This window comes from Brienomyrus brachyistius, chromosome 15, assembly GCF_023856365.1.
Source record: "Brienomyrus brachyistius isolate T26 chromosome 15, BBRACH_0.4, whole genome shotgun sequence".
Classification (NCBI taxonomy): Eukaryota; Metazoa; Chordata; class Actinopteri; order Osteoglossiformes; family Mormyridae; genus Brienomyrus; species Brienomyrus brachyistius.
The window spans coordinates 20193768-20214329 of NC_064547.1; the positions used below are offsets into that span (position 1 = coordinate 20193768).

Sequence of the window (20562 nt, forward strand, 5' to 3'; positions counted from 1 at the left end):
GCCAGGCGGGTCCAATAGCCCGTCTGGTCACAGGTGCGAACCCACGGCCCGGATCGGCCCGGCCCAGCCAGCTCAGGCGTGGCCATAAAACATCCTGATCGCTTTTCCAAGGAGCTCTTTCACAGTAACTGGGGCCAGCAGCTGCGCGCCCATAATTCACCGTCCTCCGTTTAAGGAAAGGTCAGGGGTTAAGATGAGCCGAGGCAGCACAGCGGGGGGGGGGGGGGGGCGGCGGGCACGGGCTGAGCGGGGAGGTGTGGGGGGTCAGGGCAGGGCGGGGGCCCGGAGGTTTCTCGGCCGTCTGCCGCAGGCGCTACAAGTAGTCCAGCTCCAGAGCGTGGTGGAGAGCCATAAGGTCAGAGTGGCTGGAGATCCTCCAGAACGGCATGTTGTGCTGGAGGGGGGGAGAGGGAGAGAAAGCAGCGGCATCAGTGGCGGGAAAGACGAGGGAGCCCAAAATGCCACGGAGGGGCCACGGAGGGGCCACAAAGGGGCCCCGTCCCAGTGATCGCTGGGAGCCAGGAACCAGACCGGCACCAAAATGGCTTGACACAGAAACTCCTACACAGACCTATGTGTTACAAACCCTGACTCAATTCAATTAATTTTTTTAAATATAGTTATATATTGCCCTTCTCAACATAAGGGACTTGACAAGAGTGTGTGGCAGGTCATTGTTACATAATTTATTCAAAATGGTGCATGAAATCCCAGCCAGACGTCGGGTACAACAGTCCTCGAAAATGCATGTCCAGCTTCCCGGGATAAAACGCACTTTCATTAACATCAGAAGAAACAAGAAGGGGCACCAGTGTGGAACTGGGTTCCTCCTCGTGGAGACCGCACTGGCTTCTGTTCGGCTGCAATGGGTTCACCTCTGAGACTGGCTACAGCTTTAGGCCACGGGTGGGAATGTGTGGGATGGTGAAGAGGCCCCCTCACGCTGGGACACAGCCCATCAAAGGGAGCTGCTTCCTGCCTCGTCGAGCAGCCATTGACCCCGAAAGGCTCCTGTCCTCTTCTTTGTGAAACTGTCTTTGCTTTTGACTTTTAAAAGCTTGAGATGTTATCTCGTCCCCCATTCACAGATTTAATAACTGGCCTTGCTTTCTGGAACACCCCCCACCCCCCCCCCCCCCCCAACCCTCCCTGCGTTAGACTGTGACGGATCACTTTTACTTCTGATGGTCATGTCTGGACATCTGCAGGTAGACGCCCAGCAGAAAGACGCAGTGATTCGACAGCAGGGACGTCAGTCATGGAAGCTGTTCAATGACTGCTCCTGTGAGCGAGGACGCTGCATCACACTGCCAATCCAGCCTGCAGCAGTAGAGTATAGCCCTCTAAAGATGCCGACAGTCTTAGGCTTGCAGCTTATCGTGGGTGAATTTGATTTGCATTAAAAGCTTAGCAGAAAAAAAAAGAAAGACGCAGCTGAATAGCAGACAGAACCATGAACTCCTGGCAGCAGCCAGCAGGTTTGACAGGTAAGTGTGATGTGATGGGACAGCACCTCCACGCACAGCCTGCTGCATGCCAAAGCCCCATGCTGGCCAAGGCCTTATGCTCAGGAGCTTTGAATATCGCCATTCCGTCTGCCAAGCTGCCTGTCTCTTAAAGGCACGCTCTCTTAAAGGGTAGGCCTTTTTTATTGTGGCTGAATGGACCGATCTAGCGGTACTCCAGCATGAAGTGTATATCGCTAACCCTTTTGTCCATTTCAAAGTGGAGGTTTCTGAAGAGGAGGCCTCTGAGATCCCTCAGCAGCGCCCCACAGTAGATCGGGGGGGGGCCCTCCATGTGTGCTGCACACCTCGCCGTGCTGCTATGGGCGGGGGGTGGGGGGCTTACCTTTTTGGAGCCCTGTTCCTCTTCCACTCCGTCTCCCACGACAATGTAAACAACTTTCCTTCCGAAGCGCTGGATGACCCTCTCGAAACAGCTCTCTTTGCCTGCAGACAGAGGGGGACGGAGATCAGCCTGCTCCGATAGCAGCGCTGTGTGCTGTTCGCTGCGACACGTATTACGATGCGTTACACACTGTAAACCTTTACCATTGGCCTTGTGATTTTATGAGATCAGCGTCTGGATCAAAAAATGGGTCTGAAAGGCATTAAGTGCCCCCCCCCCCCCCAGCCGAAGAAAGTGGGACAAATGGACTTTAACAAGCTAAATCAGGCTCACATGCTAATGCGGGGGCTGGGGGGGGCTAATAGATCTCCCTAGTAGACGAAATCCAGTTGAAAACAGCACAAAAGTGAATGTTGATGTTTATTTAACGTTTAAGGCGGAGGGGGGGAAATCGCCCTTGTGGAATGACATAAATTTGCAGAAATGGTTTCATATGCAGGCCTGGATGAGGGGGGCCAAGGGCAAGCTGCCCTTCAAGAAAATAACCCCAGCGTGACTGGCCCCCCTCCTCAGCGCCGAGTGGGTGTCAGGCCTCTCTGTCTGCCCTTCGCGGGCCCGACAGAGTCACGTGTCACACGTTTTGCTCTGCGGCTCACAGAATATTTACCGATTTTCGTTGCACTATAATATTCTCAATGGGAAACACAATTCCCAGTCCGTAGAGTAAGACCTTGGCCAGGGCAGGGATGAGCTGCGTCGTGGTCACCAAAATATTCACACAGTTTGACCTGGAAAGAAAAGGTGGGTATGAGAGGGTGGGTTCAGAGGGCGTAGTCAGAGGGTAGAGTCCAGCAACAGGCTGACCTAGACGACATGACCCAGACTGCATCTCTGAGGCCGGTTCATATTTCTCTGCATCAGCGCAACTCTCGCGTAGCCACTCTGCGTATGTGTACACAGAAACCGCTCATAGTTCTCCGGTCAGATGTGTGGTATTTACATTTTTATTAATAATAATACTAGTATAAATTATTGTTCTGACATTCCTTGCACACATACCACAGCATTGAGGTTTGTGTTTCGTTTATCGATGTTTTACAAATTCAGAGAGCCAGCTCACGGGGTTGCCAACTTCGGTCAGCTGGCTGGCGTGAGATTTTCAATTCGGGACAAGTCTGCGCTCACATACACACACGTTTACATGTATGTAACAGTTTAATTACCTTGTAAATAGTCTGAAGGGTTTGCAAACGACCCCGAGGCTTGTGAAAAGCATCCACGGTGGTATTCAAAGTGGATGCTAGTGAATCGATCTTGCGCAGTGTGTCCACAGCTACGCAGAGACTAATCTGGAGTGCGGCAGGCAGAGTGACGTCAAACGCGTCATACATGTTCGAGCGGATCCATCCGCTAGTATGCGTGCAGAGAAGAATGAACCAGCCCCACGTTCACCTCATACGCAAACACCTGCATGTATTTGGGGCAGTACCCTACCTGGAGTGGATCAGTGTCAGGGCTTTGAGGGCCAGAGTTAACCAGGAATCGGTCAGGGCCTCGATTTCCGCTCTCAGCTGTAACCAGGCTTCCCGTTTGGCTGGGCCGAGGAGGCCTTCGTCGGGGAGAGAGGGAGACACTATTTGTGTTGGAACGACACCCCAACTCTTTAAGGGTTATGCCCCACCCCGCCCACCAGACCCTGCCCTGCCCCCACCCAGCCCTGGGCCTCACCTCCAACATTGTTCTTATAGGTGCCGTAGATTTCTTTTACCCGCCGGTAGCGGAAGGCGAGCTTCCGCATCCAGTCGACGCCGCCGCGCACTCCGGTGGCCCAGGCACAGGTTGGCACTGGTGGCCGCGGCATGGAAGCCATCCGTGCTGAAGTTGTACGTGCTGGAGAGAGACGAGATGTAAGGGTGTGTGGGCGGGTCAGCGGGCGGGGGGCGATGCAGGAAGGGGGCGGAGAGACTGTACCTGAGGTCCTGGCCGTTGTCGTCAGACGACACGTCATCGATGTGGACCTGGTCACACTCCTGCAGGCAGATAAACGTGACCAGAGTGAGATGCATCCAACACGCAAACACCACAGGGTCACTGTTCCAACGAAGAGGCTTGCTGTGATTGAAAGCGGCACCCAGTCCCTTGAGATCTGTGCTTCTGTTTGGGCTGTCTGCCCCTCACACCCACTCCAGCAAACCAGCAAACACACACGGCCTCCTCTGGCTTGGCTGCCTGCCTGCCTCCTGCCACTAGATGGCTCTGTTGAGATGGTGAGCAATAAAACAAGAAATCAATTGAAATGTTACTAGCCGGCCATAATGATGGGCAGGCCGAAGTCTGTGTCTGCGTCTGCGAGTGGCAGGGACACACGTGCCTGAGCGTGGGGCCCTCTTCTGGAGAGCGCAGCAATGGTGCGGCGGGGGCCCATGTGGCCCCTGAATACCGTAACACAAACCAGACTTTCTGCTAAATGTAACGCACTAGAGAAATTGAACCTGATGCTACCCGCCAATGAAATTATGACCCCTGATTGCCGCTGAGCCACACACCGGCACTGGCCGCGGGGAAGCAGACTGAAAATCTGTTATTAGTTTACCAATTTATAGGAGCGCTCCCCCCCCCCTCCCCCTCTCAGAAGTACAACAGTTGTGGGAGCCTACCCTTCAGCATTCAAATCAACAAATTTCACGGGAGGAGGGTGCAGTTCAGTGACGCACATTAGAAACCCACTGCTGGTGACTTCACAAGAACGGGAAGGTCTGCTACCCAGTCCTGTCCCAGTTAGCACTGTCGCCCGGTTCTGGACCATTAAACACCGGTTATCTCGGTTCTGTTCCATCTGCTCTGCGAAGCCTTTTGTTTAGGGATGCCGCAGAGAGCAGTGCCGCCGTTCTGGAAGGTTCCCTTCACACGGTTTCAGACAAGGCCTCTAATGGAGTTACGGCCGGGTTGTTAACACATCAAAACACGGGACGGCGGCCCTGCTCCAGCCCACACTGACGTAGACGCATTCCTGCCTTATGCCACGATCGGGGGAGATCCAGGCCGGCAGACCATATCCCGGCTTTATTTTACTGGTTCCCCTCTGAACAAATTTTTCATCTCCGTGAATTTGTGGGGAAGGCAGGGCAGAGAGACGTGGGGAGAAACTCAAACCAGCTGTTCTTTAACAGAATTAAAATCTTGACCCCCCAACCTCTGCTCTAATGCAGCCATTCTCTCGCCAAGCATCTCCCAGCGAGCCTCCAGATCCGAAGAGGAAAACACTTTGACCTCTCAACCTTCTTCTCCTCTCCTGGGGTCAACAGCTTCAGATAAGGCTGGAGGGGGGGTTGGGGGTGTAGAGGGTGTTGGGGGGGGGGGGGGGGGGCGGGTGTGTGTGTGTGTGTGTGTGTCAATGTGGCAAGCTAAAGACTAGACACAAGAAAAGCAGATTTCAGACTCGGAGCAGAACCTCCTTAAGTGTGTGTAGACCATCACCAATGTTCCCACAATCTTTGTCTTAAGCTGTGCTCACCAGGACAGCCCAGAATCATTAGGTACAGATCTGCTAATGATTCCCTACCCGGAGTCAAACCCCACCCCCAACAACACTCTTTGTTTAACCCCATTCAGTCTGAGCATCAGAGAAGCTTAGGGGGGAATTCTCCTCTGAAGTTTAACAAAGAGCGCTAATCCCTGCGATCGCAGGGGCGTGCTTGTATATTTAGGCCGAACCTGAAATCACACATTTCACACAGGCACACAGCTCCTTTCAGATCCCATTTAGTTGTAAATGGACTAATTATCTGCTAATTGACCGGTAATGAACTTAATGCGCTCACCCTGCCCCACGTCCCTCATTCTCAGGGACTCTGCTGTCTGTGCAAGTTCACAGCATCTCATCGTCCCTCATCCTGCACTGCGTCCCTCATTCTCAGGGACTCTCTGTGTAAGCTCACAGCATCTCACCGTCCCTCATCCTGCACTGTGTCCCTCATTCTCAGGGACTCTCTGTGTAAGCTCACAGCATCTCACCGTCCCTCATCCTGCACTGTGTCCCTCATTCTCAGGGACTCTCTGTGTAAGCTCACAGCATCTCACCGTCCCTCATCCTGCACTGTGTCCCTCATTCTCAGGGACTCTCTGTGTAAGCTCACAGCATCTCACCGTCCCTCATCCTGCACTGTGTCCCTCATTCTCAGGGACTCTCTGTGTAAGCTCACAGCATCTCACCTTCCCTCATCCTGCACTGTGTCCCTCATTCTCAGGGACTCTCTGTGTAAGCTCACAGCATCTCACCGTCCCTCATCCTGCACTGTGTCCCTCATTCTCAGGGACTCTCTGTGTAAGCTCACAGCATCTCACCGTCCCTCATCCTGCACTGTGTCCCTCATTCTCAGGGACTCTCTGTGTAAGCTCACAGCATCTCACCGTCCCTCATCCTGCACTGTGTCCCTCATTCTCAGGGACTCTCTGTGTAAGCTCACAGCATCTCACCGTCCCTCATCCTGCACTGTGTCCCTCATTCGCCGGACTGGGTTGAGCTCCTCGGCCGCTCTTTGGGGAGGTGCTCAGTCTGGGCCACCAGCACATCTGCTCAGTGTATGACCCAGCCGGACATGAAGACCCCACTTCCCCCCCACATTCTGCCACCCCCTGAAAATAAGGTGGACGCGATCACCATCCCCCGTGTCCGCAAAACCTCTTGCTAACGCAGCGGTCATTACAGCTTCAGGGACATAGAGTAGAGGCTTGGGAGGAATGCGTGACCCCCCTCCAATTACAGATCGCAGCTGGGGAGGGTGTATTGGCAGCCATGCAGGGGAGACACTGGAGTCCACTGCATTGGGGTCATCCCTAACCCTGGTGCACTCCAAGGTGATTAGGCAGACCAGCCCCAGTGGGTGTCAGTGTAACCGCAGTGAGTTAAAATAGTTAAAATATTGGAATAAGCTGTCCCCTTCCCCTTTCTTTCCCTCTCTGGGGGGAGGGGGGGGGGGAGCGGGGTGGTGTTGAAAACCCTGGGCTTGGTAGGAAGTTATCAGTGCCCCCTTTGTTCAGCACACATCTGTCACAGAGCATTCAGCTTGCTTGCTCGGCTGCTCACTTGTGGGGTGGGGGAGAGGGGGGTGATTCTTCCTGTTGGGTAAGTCTATGTTTGGCCTGGAACTGCTGCCGAGCGTCACAATATTCAAGAGCATAAAGCCTCCTCCCCAACAGGGGGCATTGCAGTGTTGCTCTGCAGGCTTATCTCCTCCCTTCCAGGACCCCGGCCAGAGCAAAAGCAGGTGTCACCATGCCGACCCATGTGACAAAGCTGGATCCACTGCCCACTCTTCCACAATTGGCAGGAGCTGTCATCCTCCCTCCACCTGGTTCCCCCAGCAGATTGTGACCCTCCAGGCTGCTCTCCCACCCCAATTACCTCTGTGCGGAAGAAAAGGGTGCATATTACCTGCGGGTCAGACACAGGCTGCGGGGAACAAAGCTGGGTCTTCAGAGCCGTGCTGAGCAGCGGCGGAGTCAATGTGGCTCAGAGCTTTCCGGAAGCCCGGTCAGGATCCTCAGACGGCTCTTTTCCCACATTCCCAGGGAAAAAAAGGGGAAGTCGGCTTAAACGCTTCCTACAAGAGGGCCTTTCAGGGCAGCCTCGAGTTTTATCAACCGGAGATGTCCGCGTGCTGACAGCCATGGCAGGAACCGAAGAGAAGAGTGCCGCGATAACAAACATCCGCTGTGACACGCGCCGGACATCGCCGACAGCCGGGACCTCAAATCTCCCTTTAGATGCACAAGACTGACGGATTTCAAGCTGTCCGCTTGTCGCCATGGCCGCCACAAGAATGTAAATCTGTCGCTGACTTCAGATGAAGGGTCTGCACTTAATCACATGTGGACGTGTGAGTGTAAATTATTATTTTTTTGTTGTCAGAACAACGGAGTGACAACAACAAAAAAAAAATGACAGAAACTGGATACAGACATGGGGAGATGCCAGAAAGTTCTGGAAGGCTGAGGGCGATTCAAAGCAAAACAGTTTTTCCGGGCCCCTCTACACAATATGAATATTACATGTTAAAACGGGCTCCCTAATCGATTCCCCTACCTGTCAGCGGGCCGCCCCCCCCCGCACCCACCTCTGTGTGCCATGACTGACGCGCGCCGGTCAGGCGTGAAGGCAGCACAGTAATTCCTCTGTTCCTGCTCTGCCTGAACTCGTCCTTTTGTACATTATGAGGAAACCGAATATCAGAGACTTATTAAACACCTCAGATTTTTGAGTCTTCCAGGTCAGCGCTACACGCGCCAAGCAGCACTGCCGCTTTTTGTGTCTGTCTAGACGCTTTCGGTGCAGGTCCCATCCGCAGCTGATGAGCAGGTGGTGCAGTTCTGCGGATTAGCGCACGACAGCTAATGTGATTTTAAATAAGCTCGTTTGTCAGCGGTGAGCTTGTGACGGTACGCCCTGCCACAAGCCCATGGCTCCTCTTCTATACTCTGGGGGGGGGGGGGGTGCTCACACCTGTATGCCCGGGCCACCGCCTACCCCTAGGCAATGTTGATAATCGGCAGCTTTCGTGTCAGTACTTTGCAGCAGGCAGGGGTCAGCCTGGGGACTAGCACTGCGTTACTCTAACCCTACCAGACAACCATGCCGCTCCGGGACTCGAACCCTCTTCCCAGATCCCCACGCCGCTCTGAGACCTGAACCCTCCTCACAGACCCTCATGTTGCTCTGGGACTCAAACCCTCCTCTCAAACCCCCATGGTGCTCTGGGACCTGAACCCTCCTCGCAGACCCCCATGTTGCTCCGGGATTCGAACCCTCCTCCCAAACCTCCACGTCACTCCGGTACCCTAACCCTACTCCCAGGCTGGATATCTGCTTGCCTCAAACCTTCAGATGCACCCAATTAGTAAACCAACTCAAACTTCGGCAGGTAGAGCTGAACAGGTGGGTGATTGATGTTTGCCACAGCCTGCACCATACTCAGTGTGTCGCAAACCAGTGTACTGAACACAGGGTGTACTGAACACAGGGCGTACTGAGCACAGGGCGTACTGAACACAGGGCGTACTGAGCACAGGGCGTACTGAACACAGGGCGTACTGAACACATGCCTGCAGTTCCTCTGTGAGTGCGACATGCTGCGCTGGAACATCTGGATTTTGACAAATCGCTGTGCAGTCTCTGAAAGTGTCAAGCTGAGTTTCTGCTGCCAGTAGTCATCACCCCCAAGCAGAAGATGGAGCAGAAGATGGAGCGAGAGAGAATTCACTCTTCTGCTTGGGTGTCACAAGGTTACCTGCAGGTATGCGTTACGCTAATCCAAACCGCTCCCGTCCTAATCGCAGGACTCTCTGCTGTGAGGGCATGCTTGGTGGGGGGGGGATGGGTGCATTCCCACACCACGCACAAGCTTGTCTTCTGGCCTGAAGCAACCCCCCCCACCCCGTTTCTACATCCCGGTCCTAACCTGACAAAACGGAAACCACAAACATCACAGACGCGGAATCAGAGACAGTGATCAACCCTAGGGGGTGTCAAGCAGCCCCCCCCCGGGTAACGGGGGGCTGACAAGCACAGTGAGGGTGATTCTGAAAAGTCTCCACCACAAACATGGTGTTACTGTAGTAAAACACATACAGCTCCGCACCTAACCAGTCTGTCACAGGGCATGAGGCAGGGGACACCCTGGACAGGATGCCAGTCTATCACAGGACAAAAGGCAGGGGACACCCTGGACAGGATGCCAGCCTATCACAGGGCATGAGGCAGGGGACACCCTGGACAGGATGCCAGCCTATTACAGGGCAGGAGGCAGGGGACACCCTGGACAGGATAGTGTGAGACACGGGGAGGAGGAGAGAGACCTTCCCTTTCAGAGTCTGTCCCCTATGTGTGTCCCACGCTCCTGTAATATATGTGACCTTAGCTGTGAAGGTTCTGGGGTTTTGCTCTGTGTTTCTGTCGTATTTACTTCTGTAATTCGACAGAGAGGAAATAGGCCAGGATGGGCGGCTCTTCTGGTGTTTATGGTACGGAGGCTGAAAAGGCCAAAAAAAGCCCCCATTTTATTGCATTTTACTGCATCAAAGACAATCGCAAGTAGAGAGGACATGCCCTCTTTGGGGTGTAACTGGAAAATGTATGAGTAGAATAACTGCAGATAGTTGGTCTAGTGTCCGTGCCATTCCAGTTTTACTGGAACATTCCTGGCTTTTAAGTGTCGGAATGAAACGTAATAATTCCGTTATTGAGACAGAGCAGATGTAGAAATATGCATGGCACATTTTAATAATTCGGGCGGCGCTGAACTGCCAGCTCATCTGCGAGTGGTTTCATCACAGATGAAAAGAAATCAAAACACAGGACAGATGTTGAGCGAAACCACATTTAAGCTCCGTCGAAAGCTGCCATTTAAAAAATGACAGGGGCACGTCGATTAAAGAAGGTGCAGCTCAGTCCATCTCACACACCGGGGGGGGGGGGGGGGCGGGGGGGGACGAACATGCGGGAATATTTATCACTCAATTGCAGCCAATTAACTTTGATCAGCCAGGCCGCCATGGGAGCCGGCCCGCTCAAGGTGCTGCTAAACGGGGCCGGGGTTAATCACCCCTGACAGACTCGCCAACCCTGTTCACACGTCAGAACCAGACAGGACACTTCCTCTCAGAGCAGGGTTGGGTCATCCATGTACTCATGGTTTGGACCAGGGGGGAGATCTGGGGAAACAGAAGGCCACTCGCTGTGGAGCCCAGGGAGGTGAGGGCTGGGGGAGGGCATTAGGCACAGTGCAGAGAGGTAGGATGCCCTCCGGCCTGAGAGACAGACACTACAAGCAAAACTCATGGTGTCGCCTGAGAAGGGAGGCGATATTTCAGCACACTGTGGGCGGTAGAGAGGCTCCCCGCCATCACATGTGTGCTAACATCTCTCACCGAACATGCAAACTGGCATCAGACAGGAACACACGTGGGTCACAGTGCTGCAGGCGTGTTTAAGCATGACATGAGCGAAGGGGACAATGCGGTGAGCACACGGCTGTGACAGGACAGGTTACTCACCTCCAGGTCGTTGAAGAACAAATGTGTGTCGGCCAAGTTGAAAATCATTTCCTCCATTCTTAGTCCTAATGACACAGCTGTGGGCGGGTCCTGGAAGACAGGGAAAGTGAGAGATTGGACCGTCGGAACCACAGGAATGGGAAAACAACACAGGGGAAGTGGATCGGATACGTAGGGTGGGTAAGCAAGGTATGTAAGACATGGCGGGAAAGCGGATCGCGTAAGTGGATCGGGTAAGTGGATCGCACAAGTGGATCGCGTAAGCGGATCAGGTGAGTGGATCGCGTAAGTGCAGCAGGTATGTAAGGTGGGTAAACGGGGCAGGTAAGCATAGCAGGTAAGACAACTGGGGAAGTGGAGCGGGAACGAGGATCGGGTAAACGGATCTGGTAAGCAGGGCAGGTAAGTGAGGTGAGATCAGTGGGGCGGGTATGCAGGATGGGAATGTGGGATGGGTATGCAGGGCGGGTACATGGATCAGATACGCGAGGTGGATATGCGGGACAGGTAAGTACTGTTGGTATTTATGGAGAGTAAGCATGGAGGGCCCGTAGGGCAGGTAAGCAGGACGGGTACGCGCGGCGGGTACGCGCGGCGGGTAATCGCGGCGGGTACGCGCGGCGGGTAATCGTGGCGGGTACGCGCGGCGGGTAATCGTGGCGGGTACGCGCGGCGGGTAATCGTGGCGGGTACGCGCGGCGGGTAATCGTGGCGGGTACGCGCAGCGGGTAATCATGGCGGGTACTCGGCGCGGGGAAATGAAATGGATAACTGTGATGGGCACCCAAAGCGAGGCTGGTAATCCAGACAGGTATGTGAGGTTGGTATGTGAGGGGGATACACATTTAACCAAATGTAATATATTTTTAGAAGTGGCTCACTTTATATTTTTTTGTTTGTGCTCGAGCACAATGTGCCATTTGCGCGTTTTTTTATAATTCTAGAAGTGGCAAAGTATATTTTGAATCATTTATTTTGACTTTGATTGGTAATAAAGTTATATTATTATATAATAATAAAGCTCCACAATAATTGTAAACAACAAACAAGGTACACAAATTAGCGCACAATTTAGATGCACACAAGTAAACAAAACAACATATGCCAGGCAGCGAAAGTCCCGGACATCCTCCATGGGGCTTACGTCTGTGAAAACAAAGGCAAAGCATTCTTCATTCCTTTGAAGGATAACCAATCAGGAAAAGAGACACTGAAAGGAAGAGGGCCAATTAGGAAAGGGTCGTGAGCTAAGTATGAACCAATCACTCACTGGTGTAGCTGTGACAAAATTTTTACGTTCATTTATCTGCAGAAACATTTGTTGTCGGAGAGCAGTGAAATTTTTCTCCATTTCTGGGAAGAAAATGTGCAGTAGTGCAGACGGACGACTAAATTGGAAGAAAAATTTTTGCGTTAATAAACGAAAACGTATTAGTGCAGACGGGCCCTAAAAGGGCTAGACATGTATATAACCACAAAGCTCTCAAAGAGGCAAATGCTTAATTTAGCGTAAAACCGCCCACTCGCGGTGCTGATACACTGTACAAATTGCAGTCCATTCACACGCTACTCTTTCAACTGTTTTCTCATGTTTTTGGGTCATGGAGCCAAAAGAATTTATGTCTTTCTTAATTACAAGTCTTGCCAAAGAAGGACAATAGCTAACTGAAGGCCAGGTTAACTTCCAGTTTAAAGTTAAAAGATATTTCCACGGGTAATGAACCACAAAACAGAATCAAAGGCTAAAAGATTTAGTTCTGTTTGGCCAGTGCCTTTGGATGAGAGTGTATTTCAAACAGAGCGGCTGCTTGGTTTTCCCCACGTATCCCATTATAAATGTTTGTTTTAGCACATAAACATCGAGTCACGTCGCAGAAACTCCCTCATAATCTGAGCGAATAAATCAGCTCGGTTTGACTGACATTTACAGTCCACCAGAGGGCCCAAACGATTTGTCACATAGGGAATGACGGCACAGTCCGAAATTCCAGGCCCAGACCAGCGAACAGACGTGCCTTTAATCACTTTACGATTTTTCTGCGGCGGGAAGGTCACAGAACTCTCCGGAGAATGCCGCTCTCCTGCTATGTCCCCCACTGCTTCAGTTACATGCGATAACAGGTCAATTAAACTAATTATATTAATATTTCATGAAGTGTTCGACAATCCCCCCCCACACACACCAAGCACACTGCTGACCCAGTCTAGTTTGTGTGTGTGTGTGTGTGTGTGTGTGTGTGTGTGTGTGGGGGGGGGTGCTTCAGGCAGGGCTTTATAATGGTAGACCTGTTCTTACTGACCCTCTATTTCAATACTTATTAATACTTCATTAATACTCAAAGAGGTCACTAATGTGTGAGTGGGGGGGGGGGGGGGTTCAAATTTATGTTTCTGGTCCGTCTGAGGGGGGGGTGGGCTTTAGTGTTTCTCGTTTCGTGTGAGTCGAACAGGGTGACCACCGAACTTTCACAAACTACTTTAAAACTGAAAGGCTCCAGTGTTTGGCTAAATAGTTCAGTTCTTCTTCTGCTTTTACCGGTTTGTTTCCTCGAAGATGAAAGATTCATCAGAAATCCAGAGGAACAAAAGTGAAATCCAGGTCCTTTGCATTGAAATGGAAGTTTACAAACCCTGCGGTAGCTCACAGCGTCCTCTCTGACACGAATTCGGTGCTCACCCTAGAGTCGGATGATAATACCGGAATGTCGGCATTTTGCGAGATGTCTCTGTGGACGGCATCTGAAGACCCCGGGGTCGCGGCGCTGACTCTGTACCCCGTCACCATTAATGTCTCACTCGACAGCACAGAGGCATGGATGCTCTTCACAGAAGAGGGTTCATGGATTTTAGGGAAATGCTATCCTAGCCCTAAAGCTGATATTGTTTGGAAGTCTGAAAGACAATCCAAAGAAAAGCGGACCACAGCATCAATACTTAATGAGTCCCTGACCGTCACCCCCCCAGCCCTCCCACCCCCCGACCCCAACGGGCATCTCAAGGCCATAGCTGGTGAGCGGCGGCGTCTCCGGAAGGATGGGTGCACTTTCGCTTCCCTATGCACGCCTGGTGGGGCGTAACGCGGCCCTCTCTTACCGCTTAGCCTGTCAGCATATCTTTGCGTGCCTATGCTTATAATGTGTACGTGGTGCATGACAACGCGTGATGCAGTGAGCAGGTTTCCAAGCATTTACTCTAACAGCAGGACCCTTGGATAGGTCACTCCTTGCAATGCCTGAACCTAATAAACCGATAAAGACATTTTTTACCAAAAAGGCACCAGTCCAGCCCAGCCTGGGATAGCTTACTTATTGGGGCTGTGTCGATGCAAAGCAGGACCGAGAGGAGGGTCGAGGCACAGGGCTGCACTTTGGGTATCCAGAGCAGTAGAGTTGAGGGACGGCCAGGCCCAGGTGACCTTTACGGCAAGAGCGGACCGGCGACACGCCGGCACGGCGCTGTGCAGGCCGGCTTCGCGGTTAGGAGCGACTGAATTAAAGCTGTCCCGTCCTGAGCCAAGCGTAGAGTGTTGGGAAAAAACTCAGCCATCACTCAGGATGGGGCTTAGGGGCCCGAGCAGGTCGAATGGGGCCTGCACCTGTCTCCACACATCAGTGCCATCTCCAGCGCGCCAAGCCCCCCACCTCCCTCCGGCCGCCCCGCCCCCATCTCTCCTGGCCCAATGGTCACACAGCTGGCCTAAGCCATCAGCTTTATGGGCACAGACTGCTAGCTGATAACCGTGGCCGGCAGTGTGCTCGGATACAGCGCTATTTATAGGTGCCGCTGTGGAGCCACGCCCCCAGCAGGAAGCACCCTAACAGGCTGGTTTCAGATTAGGCCGGACGGCACAAAGCGGGCCGTGCTGAGGGCTCGGTAACAGCTCCTGACGCGAGAAACGGTGTCACCATCCCCAAAGCTCTTGGGGCACCATTCTGAAGTCAGGATGGTGTCCCAGCCCCTGGGGGGGGGAATGGGAATAATGGGTGGGGGGACAGGGGGGAAGGGGCTCTCTTGAGCTAGCATGCATGACTAACACAAAGTAAATAAACACCCAAGGGTCGGGGGAGGGGGCCTCCCTCACCACTAAAACAACCCCCCCCCCCCCTCCGGAGAACAAAGGGAGATCCTAGCCATGGCACTAAAATCCACCCAGATGGGGGATGGAGTATCAACACACTCCTGCACTTCTAACGGGGGGGGGGGGGGCTAGGACACTTCCTCAGCACATGGCAGCATGTGGACTTAAATACTCATAAAGAATACATTTTAAGTACTCATTAAGAACAAATTTTAAGTACTCATAAAGAATACATTTTAGGTACTCTTGAAGAAGACATTTTAAGTACTCATAAAGAATACATTTTAAGTACTCATTAAGAACAAATTTTAAGTACTCATAAAGAATACATTTTAAGTACTCATTAAGAACAAATTTTAAGTACTCATAAAGAACACATTTTAGGTACTCTTGAAGAAGACATTTTAAGTACTCATAAAGAATACATTTTAGGTACTCTTGAAGAAGACATTTTAAGTACTCATAAAGAATACATTTTAAGTACTAATTAAGAACGAATTTTAAGTACTCATAAAGAATACATTTTAGATACTCATAAAGAACACATTTTAGGTACTCTTGAAGTAGACATTTTAAGTACTCATGAAGAATACATTTTAAGTACTAATTAAGAACGAATTTTAAGTACTCATAAAGAATACATTTTAGATACTCATAAAGAACACATTTTAGGTACTCTTGAAGTAGACATTTTAGATACTCATAAAGAACACATTTTAGGTACTCTTGAAGAAGACATTTTAAGTACTCATAAAGAACACATTTTAGGTACTCTTGAAGAAGACATTTTAAGTACTCATAAAGAATAAATTTTAAGTACTAATTAAGAACGAATTTTAAGTACTCATAAAGAATATATTTTAGATACTCATAAAGAACACATTTTAGGTACTCTTGAAGTAGACATTTTAGATACTCATAAAGAACACATTTTAGGTACTCTTGAAGAAGACATTTTAAGTACTCATAAAGAATGCTTGTCTTGTGAGGGGAATCTGTGGGCTTCCCCAGCTGCTGAGCTGCATGCATGAAATTTAAAGGTTATTTAAAGCCCATGAGGGCTCAGCAAACCATAAGAAAATTGCAGATTGCTATAATTCCCATTGTTTGTTTTGGGAGTTTTTATTTAGATGGTGAGGTTTTGAAGAATAAGTAACATTCTTTAAAAGTGAGCTGGCTGCAGCCATAGCGCTGGCGTGCGAGCCGGCCACAGGACTGGCCGCATCACCCGGCAGACATGCATGTAACACACACGTCAAATGCAGCGTGAAGATCGTACTCCACACACTGGAACACATTTTAAAGAATTCATTCGAGGGTCCTGATAGGTTGACTTTCCTAGACTCTTTTTGGGGGGAGGGTGTTCAGATTCGGACATGCCAGGACGTTTAATTAGAGCGACAATGTGCCGTTTCTGCGTAGCGGAATAAGCCCTTAAGACGCGGCAACGGATGTGTGGGGTACAACTGCTGCGCCTACCCAGCCAGGGGGCGCATATTTCGGACAGCTGCGGGGGGGGTCTGGATGCCCGGCTGCCCACTTTGGGTCTATTAAAAAAGAAACAATTATCTGAGGCGCGCATGTCCTGCCCCCACACCTCGACCCCAGATATTCACGCGGGCGGTAATGGAGGCAGCGAGAGTTACTCACCCGTCCGTATCTATTGGCGTAGGACCCTGTGAGCAGGGAGTGGAAGACGATGATGGTCTCATCCAGGTCCCAGATGAAAACTCGCTGCAAGACAGAGGCGGGGGGAGGGATCAATGGGCCACTCTGTGCCCTGCAAGCCGATCTCCCGCTCAATAGGAGCACAGTTCGCCGTTTATGCACCATGGAGACACGGCTCCATTTGCCGTGGCTGGTGGCCTGTGGACCCCCCCCCCCCCCGCCCACCACGACATGCTCCTGATTCCCCCCCGTGCATTAGAGAGATCGATAAGGACAGGCCAATTAACCAGATTTGTTAACGTGCCATAATACTGCTATGGCTCACACCGGCAAAGTCTGTTCTAGTCTCACTGGAGTTATATGGAAGTGAGGGGAAGCTGCTGATGTTCAAAGGGGGCTTCAGTCCTCAGCATGAGCGTGACGAGGACAGTCTGCTCTCAGATCAGTCAGCAGCCTGTCTGCGTCCCACCACCAAGCTCCAGCTCAATCCACGTGTCTCAAGACTGAACGCGATTCAATGAAATTCAGGCCCAACACCAACGGCAAACGCCCACTCAGGGGCGTTTTAACCAAACAGTGCTTCTGGTGAGCTTTAAGCTGGGCCTTTACACGGCCTGTAGGGGGTGCCGCTGAGCAGAGAGGAGTAGATGTAAGCAAATACTGGGTATGAGGCTGACATCTCCCTCAGAGAGGAAGATGCGAGGTGCACGACTGGAAGAATATAGAATGGTGGGGCGGGGTGGGGGGGACGGGGGGTGTCCTAAGGCCCACCTCAAGGTCGGAGTCCGGTGGGGGGGACGGGTTGTTGTTCCTCCTGCCCCGGCCGCGTGACTTTCCGTCCGAGGAGCGACGCAATCGATCTGAATCTGAATCTTTAATGGGAGTTGATGGACTGTGCATCGTACTGTACTCTCCTGAACAGAGAAAAAACGGAACAAACAAAAAATAGACTTTCACCTTCATGTCGGAGCAAAGTGGAGGGATCCGTTTACATTGCAGGCACCGAGAGCTGGCTGCCACCGCTGCCACTGCATCGGGTGTTTAACCCATCGAGCGCCTGCCTGTCTCAGCGTTAAACCACACTGGCTGTGAGGGCTGGTACCCAACACACACACACACTACTCATTTTTGGTTGACTTACACTACATGCCCTTTTTACAACCTAATCTAGTCACACCTTTAAAGTAAAGAAAACATAAAATGCATCATAATTATTTCCATTGCAAATATTAGAAAATACAAAGACTAAACATTCTTCTAATATTTACACTGGTTTTTATTTAAAGCGTTTACCGATTATTATCCGACTGAAGTTATGGAATAATTACTCGGCACTGACGTAATGAGTGTCCTGTAGTACATTAGGCAGATAAGATCCGAAGAGGCGCACTGGGGTGTCGTCATCACTGTCTGCGTGACATCAGGCTCATTAAGACATTAACCGAGTAAAGGCTATTTCCGGCATGATCTCAGGCCTGCACAGACGTTAATCGCTACAGCAGGAGACTCGCATGCCTGCCCAGAAAGGCGGCGTGACCAGAACCTTGAGCGTTTCCATCGAATGCTTTTCCGTGAAAATGCACTTCCCCGTGTTTTACATTCTCCACTTGATTCAATCCATCACGGGAGAGTAAGAAGGAGCTTCATCCATCAGCAGGATGGACGGAGGACGGCTGGCTCGAGCTGCATGTCTTATTGACTGACTCGATCTGCAGAGGTGCCCTGCTTGAAGCTTCTATGTAATTAGCTTGACTGGCGTCAGAGTTAAGAGCTGCGTGTCCAGTAACGCTGTGAGGTGTTTAGCGCTGAAAGCTACCTGACATCTTGCTGGGGGGGGGGGGGGGGGTTATTGGACCCACTTTGCTGGAAAATTCTAACACATTTCCAGAGCAAGTTTAAAAGCAAAACGTCACTCACCCAGGTGGCAAATTTCTGCAGGGCTAAAGCAAATATTACAGTATCCATCAGTTCCTGCTTTGCGTATGCTGTTGACGTTTATAAATCATGAACCACGACCTAGTGCTAAACTGAATGGCTATGGAAAATGGATGGGTTTATAAACAGCAAAAATAATACAATTATAAATGAATGCGAAACATGGACACAGCTAAGGGGAATACCCACACCGTGCACAAATGTCTGTTAACGTGACTGGCTTTTGCAGAAGAAAATCCAGGTTGATGGGCCATGCTTTCATGTGCTGATAGCTCTATTGCACATCTTGCCACGTGCTATGTGGAGCAGTTTTGGAAAATACTCCTCGGAAGGGTGTGAGATCTCATCCCTGTGCAATTATAAGGCTCCCGTGCACAGAGATGGGCTGATCTTCTCATAGAACCTCCCATTTTACCTGCCGGATACGGTGCGCCTCAGGACACAGTGACCCCCGACTGACACAGACAGGAAGGCGGCGGCCTTGGCTGGGTGCCTTACCGGCTGGGGGGTCCGTAATGGCCTGGCTGGTGACGGCGGACGGGGGCTCTTGCAGCGTGTAGGTGGCTGTAGTGGACGGGGTGGAGGGGCTGGTGTTGTTGCTCGTCATGTAGGGGGAGGGGTATGGGGAGCTGCTGTAATACTGAGGGTACTGGCCCTGGCTGAAGGCCGGGTATGGCGGGGTAGTCCTAAACCAGGAGGGTCCGGGGGGGGGGAGAGAGAACGGGAGAAAGGTAATGTGAGATTATCCCCTTAAAACGGTGCTACTTTGCGGCATAGATTCCAAAACATAAACGCAAACATGTGTCTGTAGTGTCCTGCAGCTGGACTGCCCCCCGCCCCCACCCAGCTCTGCACCCCCCACCCCCCAGCATTATTGCAGATGCGCCCTGAGAACCACATAATCAGTGTCAGCGTTAGTCCAAACATTTTGTGCGGTTCGTAAGATTCTACGATATGCAAATGAGCACATGTGCATGTAAATGCTTCCAGATTTGGGCCCAAGGTGCTGGCTAGTGGCTCGGGTGGGGCCCCGTGGCCCGGGTGGGGCCCCGTGGCTCGGGTGGGGCCCCGTGGCCCGGCCCATGAAGATACAGGGGGTCCCTGGAGGAGGCGGTAGGGCCAGATACCTGCTGCTGGCTGTTAAAGCCGCTGGAGTTTGTCAGGGAGTTACTGCCCGCATAGAGGCCCGCCGTCGTCGTGAAACCACTTCCTGTAACGACAGGAAGTCAGCCTCTGAGACAGGAATAAGACACACGGAGTGGCGGTCAGTGAGAAACCAGGCCCAAGCCTCTGAAGGTGATTTATTATTGTAAAACAAATGTTTAAATCACACATGACGCAGCTCTAAGGCAGATCCTCACGCCCCTTTATTGGTGACTGGATCAGTAGGGGGGGGGGGGGGGGGGGCAGTTTATATGCATAGGAATGAGACCTAGGAGATTCAACAGGAGGACATTTGGATAATTAAATCAATCAGCCAATGATAAAATCTAATAATTTAAGAATGAACACGACACTAATGACAAGGTCTGCGAAATGGGGGCCCTAGGGGGAGGCCAGGCGGTCGGAGGGAAAGTCCCTTGGAAAGACCCCCACCTCCCCCAGAGGCCCTCAAGTATTGTCGCAAAAGATGCCGGCATTTGGATGACAGGCGCCTAAGCACAGGAAGGTGATCATCTCGGCCAGCGCTTAACAGCTTTACTCCAGGTCCTTGGCACCATCCAATCAGAGATCCCCAACGCTGCTCTTATTTTTGCCAACATAGGCGGCAGGGTGTGATGCACGGTTTGTTTATAAATACGCCAGTTATGCAGAGTGCTTGGGGTCGTCCGATTTCTGTGATGACCATCATCGATCGTGCCTCACGGAGGCCTTCGGGCAGGACCTGTTCCGACTCCGTCAGCAAAACGTCCCAGAAACACAAAGTTGTCAAAGAGCTGAAACTGCAGCGCTGGAGTCCGTCTGGAGTTACAGAAATC

At 51.6% G+C, this 20562-nt stretch overlaps 1 protein-coding gene across 1 annotated transcript in view; it reads right to left on the reverse strand.

Annotated features, from left to right (window-relative positions):
- Window positions 1-231: 231 nt before the first annotated feature.
- The window catches only part of eya1 (EYA transcriptional coactivator and phosphatase 1), a 34221-nt gene continuing 13890 nt past the window's right edge, over window positions 232-20562 (reverse strand). The window contains 13 exon segments of the mRNA XM_048977243.1: window positions 232-394; window positions 1852-1952; window positions 2519-2539; window positions 2542-2639; window positions 3346-3460; window positions 3580-3679; window positions 3681-3741; window positions 3823-3881; window positions 10903-10992; window positions 16631-16714; window positions 17420-17562; window positions 19082-19266; window positions 19709-19793. Of these exon segments, the coding sequence (XP_048833200.1) occupies window positions 314-394; window positions 1852-1952; window positions 2519-2539; window positions 2542-2639; window positions 3346-3460; window positions 3580-3679; window positions 3681-3741; window positions 3823-3881; window positions 10903-10992; window positions 16631-16714; window positions 17420-17562; window positions 19082-19266; window positions 19709-19793 (1223 nt within the window). The 3' untranslated portion in view covers window positions 232-313.